Source organism: Musa acuminata, chromosome BXJ3-8, assembly GCF_036884655.1.
Source record: "Musa acuminata AAA Group cultivar baxijiao chromosome BXJ3-8, Cavendish_Baxijiao_AAA, whole genome shotgun sequence".
In the NCBI taxonomy this organism is placed as follows: Eukaryota; Viridiplantae; Streptophyta; class Magnoliopsida; order Zingiberales; family Musaceae; genus Musa; species Musa acuminata.
Window position 1 is genome coordinate 22,204,210 of NC_088356.1, and position 6,388 is coordinate 22,210,597.

The 6,388-nt window shown below is 37.4% G+C and overlaps 1 protein-coding gene across 4 annotated transcripts; it reads left to right on the forward strand.

The window, feature by feature from the left end:
• The first annotated feature begins 4,334 nt into the window (after window positions 1–4,334).
• On the forward strand, window positions 4,335–6,162 carry LOC135644478 (uncharacterized). 4 transcript variants are annotated; one of them, XM_065162066.1, is made up of 7 exons: window positions 4,335–4,482; window positions 4,584–4,679; window positions 4,846–5,030; window positions 5,105–5,193; window positions 5,470–5,569; window positions 5,642–5,708; window positions 5,801–6,152. In XM_065162066.1, the coding sequence occupies exons 1-6, from the start codon at window positions 4,419–4,421 to the stop codon at window positions 5,681–5,683; spliced, it is 576 nt and encodes a 191-aa protein (XP_065018138.1). In that variant the 5' UTR covers window positions 4,335–4,418; the 3' UTR covers window positions 5,684–5,708; window positions 5,801–6,152. The 4 variants fall into 4 exon arrangements, 2 of the variants coding, with proteins under 2 accessions (XP_065018138.1, XP_065018137.1); XR_010498484.1 differs by having other exon boundaries at window positions 4,336–4,482; window positions 5,105–5,170; window positions 5,801–6,162; XM_065162065.1 differs by lacking the exon at window positions 5,801–6,152 and having other exon boundaries at window positions 5,642–5,776.
• The last annotated feature ends 226 nt before the right edge of the window (window positions 6,163–6,388 follow it).

The window sequence follows — 6,388 nt, forward strand, 5'->3', positions numbered from 1 at the left end:
GCTGGCGGTGCCACCGCCTGTTAGTGTCTGACACTGACAGTGTACTGGCGGTGCCACCGCCCAGTCCAGCGGTGCCACCGCCGGACCTCTCGGGTGCTGGGCGGTGCCACCGCTCAGTTTTCGGGTTCTAGGCGGTGCCACCGCCTACACTATTTCAGCTCACTGGTTGGGCTCCAAACTTTGCCCAAACCAGTCCGAACTCCGGCCCAATTGGCCCCTACTTGGGTTATAGGATTAACACCTAATCCTAACCCTAATTAACGTGCTAACTACGAATTTAAAGATATTTCCTAAGCTATTACAAAGTCCGTAAGTCAAGACTTCTTCCGGCGAGCTTCCGGCGAACTTCCGGCGATCTTCCGATAAACTCTCGGAAACCATTTTGCGGACTCCCGGCAAGCTCCTAGACTTCACGATTTGATCTTGGCGAGTTCCAATGAGCTTCTTCGGCAAGCTCCGATCTTTCTCAGCGAGCTCCGCGAACATCCCACGAACCTTCCGGCGAGCTTCCAAAAAACCCTTCGGCAAGCTCCCTACTCATTCTCGGCTAGTTCCGGTAGCATTCCCGACGAACCTTCGACACACAAGCCAAAACTCTACTTCGATCTAGACAATTATTACAACGCGAATTGACATTCTGTTGCCCGGCACGTCATTGGTTGGCGCTTCGTCCGATTCTTCTGCGCATCGTCCTCTTTTGCGGCTTGTTGCCTAATCGGCGGTTGACCTCCGCAACCCCGATATCCTTGGCGCAATTCCGCTCTCCTTGGTCCGATGCCCGACGTCCGAAGCCTTCTGGCATCCAATATCCTGACGTGATCTCCTCCGGCGCAACGTCAATTCCTCCTGCGTCAACTGTCTAATCCTGATCGAGTAGACCTGCATCACTCAAAATGCAATTAAACACCTAAACACAATCAATTAGTTTCATTATCAAAATCCGAGATTCAACACCATCCCTCCAATTATTGAAAAAAAAAAATATTTAACTTATGTTTACAGTGTTCACATACCTGCATCACAACAGGTCATCTAAAATATAAATGATCAATATAATCACCATCCAAGCCCATATGAGTAGCAGTTAGAAGCACATCTTAAACCCTACTTGGCCAATTGTCGAGAAGTAGGAAGGCAACAATGTACTAATTTCCAACAATGGATCAATACCCTAGGAATGGTTGTAGAACCCCATCCAAAATCTCACTAGCATCAATTCCAAGGAAGAATCTGTAAGCAGAATAAGTAGAAACCACTCCTCTAGGATTAGCCTTTCAAATCCATTCGTCATCACAAGGGCTAACTTAAAAATATATCAAATAACCAGCTATTCTGATAAGGATCAATAGATTTGTTATCACCAACAAGTTTAGTAAAACCTGTTCTTAATCTCTCCATGGCTCTCAAGAACAACCTCCAACTTCAACTGGTCCTTTTGGGCCATTGGAAGTTCCACAAAGAATAAAATTGATATTTAGCCAAGACCACACTAGTCCAAACATTGGGCTCACAACTTAAAAATATTCTTAATCCTCCTTTTTTGAAGTGCAAACTTTGTCTAGTTGAGGTCCTTGATTCCTAATCCCCCATCTCTCTTGCTACAAGTGATCTTATCTCAAGTGACAAGATGCAGGCCTCTACTGTTACACCCTTTCCCCCATAGAAAGTCTCTCACAATATGATTAATCTTATTAATAATCTTTAAGGCATCAACACGACACTCACATAATGTATTGGAACAACAATGATGACAGCATTAATAAAGGGTCACTTTGCCCGCTTAAGACAAGGTCTTGCTGTTCCAGTTGATGAGTTTACCTCGGACCTGATTAACGATGTCCTCATGAGCTGAAAGAGGTAGTTTTCTAGGGAAGACCATAGTACCCAAATATTTAAAAGGAAAATTACCTTCATGAATATTAAAAATTTGACATATTTCTCTTTTAATAGTTCTACTAGGAAAATTAATTTCAAATTTTTGGACATTGATTTTAAGATTAGTCATCCTCTCAAATTCATGAAAGACTTTACTAATATTCATACATGACTTTCTATTTTCCTTAAAACACAACAAGATATCATTAGCATACATGAGATATCATCAGCGTACATGAGCTGATATATTTTGAAAGAGCCTTTGATGTGGAAAGAAGACACCATATTAAGATCAACAACCTCATGTGATAAATTAGATAAATATTGTGCAACCAAGATGAATAGGCATGACAAAAGGATATTCCCTTGACGAAGACCTCTCCTACTTTAAAAAGGAAGATGGCGAGCCATTGATTAAGCAAGCAAAACTACTATAAGAGGTACATGCCATTATCCAATCAATGAAGACTATAGGAAAATGATACAAATTGAGACATTTAATGATGACATCCTAACAGATCTTATCATAAACCTTTTCAAGATCTATTTTGATGATGATGTTAAGGTTTTTTCCTCTCAACTCATACATGGCATGAGCAATTTTCTATGCCACGAGGAAACTTTTGTGTATACACCTCCAGACAATGAAAGCATGCTACACTTTAGATGTAATAGTATCCAGAAAAGGTTTAATATGATTGGCTAAGACTTTAGCAAGAATTCTATAAGCCAAATTACATAGGGAAATGGGGCTATAATCTTTAATCTCTTTTGAATTGGCACATTTGGGGATAAAAATATGAAAGGTCTTAGCTCATTCATTAGGAAGATAAGCATATTTATGGAAATGATTTATAAAAGATTCAATGATTCTATCCCAATGGGTTTTAAAGAATTTAACTGTAAAAGCATTTGGGCCCGGGCTTTTACCACCCCAACCCATAGATTTTAAAGAAGCCCACACCTCCTCATAGGTGAAAACCATGAAATGTTTAATCAACTGGTTGTTGGAAGTAATATTAATGATAGAAAGGTTAGGCCGAGAATAAAAACATGAATTGTTTCTACCTTTAGCACACCATAAAGTTTGATAAAAATCCACAAAAGCCTTATTAATGGAGTTTGAATCTGACACTACCTCAGTTGTTAACCTTAGGGTTGGTAATCAGGAGTTTTCTTCTCATGACTACGAAGTTATGGTAATATTTGGTTTTTTTATCCCCTTCATTAAGCCACTCAGGCATGGCCTTATCCCACCATTTTAGACTAATTTGCCTAGTTGAAGCTTGATATTTATTGTAAAGACATGTTAGGTGCTTTTAAGAAAACATTTGAAATGTCCATTAAAGGCTCAATGTACATTTCAAATGTGATTTGGTGCTTAGTAAAATTTTTTCAAGTTGCATTTGGCCTGGTTGCTGTATTGCAAATGCCCAAATATTGATGCTACCTCAGGGTAGCATTAACATTTCAGTATTGACAGGAAACTAATATAATATTTTAGATTTTCAAAGTACCTTATGATATTATCCAAAATCACAATTTTACTAATATGATTTAGTGGGAAACTAACTTATTTATGTCTTCTATAAGGTGAAATTTTATTTATTTATTTTTAAAGATTATTTATATTTATTTATATGATTATATTATTCATTTATTATATATCTAAGTCATATTAAATTTTTTTGTAAGATTACATTTATTTATTTATTTATTTTATTTACATATTAATTTAAATAAAAATGTATTTTATATTTGAATAATTATTCAAAATATTAGAAGGGTAAATTTGTCACATAACATTCAATGCACTTTTGAAACATAGTTTTATCAAACAACACTTATGTCCATGCACATTTAAGATACAGTTTTCATCTATTGTTTATCAAACACACAAAGCATCCCACAACTGCACATTTACTCAAGTTCCCTTCTCCAAATGCACATTAAAAATGTAAATGTGTTCTCAAACTCAGCTGTAAGTCTCATATTCTTCTGATAATTCCAAGTTATGCTCCCCCACATCTTTCTCCAAACTCAAAATCTCATCATAAGTATTAGACAAATTTTCCTCAATCCTTCCTATTTTATGCTTATTTCAGAAGGATAACTCCCTCCTAACTCTTCTAAGATCTTGATGAAAACAATCAAAAGAGGAATGTAAGTCAACCACATCAAACCAACAATTTTGAACAATGGACAATAATCATTCCAAAAGTTTTGATATCTAAAGAACCTCCCCTTTCAATAATCATACCAGGAATTATGTACCTGTAATGGTAATGGGCAATGGTATTTTACATAAGTTGCATATGTGCTCATGTTTACAGCCACACTGCATATGTGCTACCAAGGACTTTATGTTCGAGAACAATGACCATGTTTTTGAAATTTGTGCATGGCAAATGATAATAACTTCAATTTGCTAGTTGCATTTTTTTATATAGGATAACTAATGGTTCTTATTTAATATTCATACAATGTATTAGATTGTTATTTTCTAATTGTTCTTTCAATAGTATCTTATAACAGCAGATGTAATGAGAGGTTACCTACATAAATCTTTATCTGCTGCATTGGAGTTCATAGTTGAAAATGATAGAGGTATTGACTAAATATCCTATAATTTGTTTTATTTCTCAATCAGTTCTTTTATAACAAAGTCTTTTATTGCATAGATATAACTCTTTAAATGATATTTGCAGCCAATCTAATCACGTCACCTCAGTTGCTGGAATTTGTTAGCTTTTACATAACACAGGACACTCAAAAGCATCAATTGCTTCCTGAACTGCTTACAGGTCCATTTCAATTTTCATGGTGTCTTTAGATTGAAGTTCATGCTGATAGCAATTTGGTGTTAAGTAATTGAATCCGAAATGCCCGTAGTAGAACTTTGTTATTTATTCAAGGTAGTCCTTGGTCAACATCATACAACTATAATGATGGGCTAATCATCTTTAGCAGGTTGTTTTCGGGTCACAGGGAAAATTTTAACCCAGTGTTCTCTGAAGGATCCTATTACTGGTGACCTAACCGTTGAAGCATCTGCAGTTCCTATAGACTCTGTTGATATACAGTTACTTCGTGTTGAATCTATTCTCTCTGGGGAGAGGTTTGTCACTGACACATCAGTGATCCAGACTACTCAGGTATGATATGTCACACTGTTATGGGGTGCTTATATCAACTATATTTTATAGTGACAAACATCGTTGTTACTCAGATAGCAGATGGAGATATTTGTCGATCTCTAACTTTGCCTATCTACGTCCTACTTCCCCGTTTGTTGGTATGCCCCACCTTGTTTGCTGGGTAATCACTTTGACATGTTTTAGTTATACTCCCGTTTGATACATTAAATAGCAAACATCATTGGTTTCTTTGCTTTAGATCAATGTAACACCTATACATGCTTCTATATGCTCCCAAGTCGGTACCTACTGTTTTCACCCTACGATATCATCTTGCTTGAAAAGTAACAGCAATCTCTAAAGTCCTTGGAGAGATTACTAAGATTGAAATTAGGTGCTGCCATGTGAAGTTTCCATGCATGTAAAATGTTAAGTAGTTTTGCAAATCTATATGCAGGTCATTTTCTATTGAGTTCCATGTCTCGATTACTGTGAGTTTCCAATCTCAGCTATCTAAACTGTACCGTAAATCTGATCTTAGAACTCCAAGGCCATGGGTGAGTGTAGCTATTAATTATAATTAAGGTTGCATTGGTTTGTCGACTGAAACTTGGGTTCCCTGTTCACAGATGGCGATGGTGACTATACCGCTTAAGGTATACCGAACATAATGCTTCGAGGAGTATCCTTCTGCTTGTGAGACAGCACCAGTCTTCCCTCTGTGCAAATATTTTTTTTGAGAATTGCCACTATATAAGACATTTTCTTTATTCTTTTTTTTTTGCCAGTCTTGCGAATTTGCGTTTGAGAATTATTCCCTGATGAACTTCTCGCGAGGATTGAGGGAATGGGTTTGCAGCTGTGTCCCGTAGAGCCGGTTGGTGGACTGATGAGTAGAGCATAGCTGGAAGTGCTGTAGGAGGCTGAATGTTGGGCCTTCGCCTTGCTTTCTCTAGCTTCCTCTGGCTCTTGGGCACTGACAGGCCTGCGGAAATATAATCTGATTTACTTCTTTCAATCCCAACAGTGATGTCATCTGGTACCCTCTTCTACCTGTAGATTATTGCTAACCTGAGTTTCCAGGTTGGACACTGTTATTCGGCTTTACCTCCGTGAGAGTATCCTCCCAAAATATCATACGTTTTTAAGATGCACGGAGTACACATCAACTTCAGGGGATGGTGAACAGGAAGGGAGAAACTATTGGCGATCCACAATCGATTAATCTTGTCATGAATTCATTTTCTCATGAATCACTTAGCTCCTATCACCCCCATTGACCAAAAAATTAATAGAAATTCCGAACATTGACATAATCGAGTTGACATAATCGAGCTATAAAGCTTATGTTTCTAAGGATTTTAGTACCTTGACAA

Bases quoted from the DNA above. Each gene is read 5' to 3' on its own strand.
- LOC135644478 (XM_065162066.1), top strand. From the start codon at position 4,419: ATGAGAGGTTACCTACATAAATCTTTATCTGCTGCATTGGAGTTCATA. The intron at 5,031-5,104 runs GTATGATATGTC...GTTGTTACTCAG, and splicing joins CAGTGATCCAGACTACTCAG to ATAGCAGATGGAGATATTTG. The intron at 5,570-5,641 runs GTGAGTGTAGCT...CCCTGTTCACAG, and splicing joins TTAGAACTCCAAGGCCATGG to ATGGCGATGGTGACTATACC.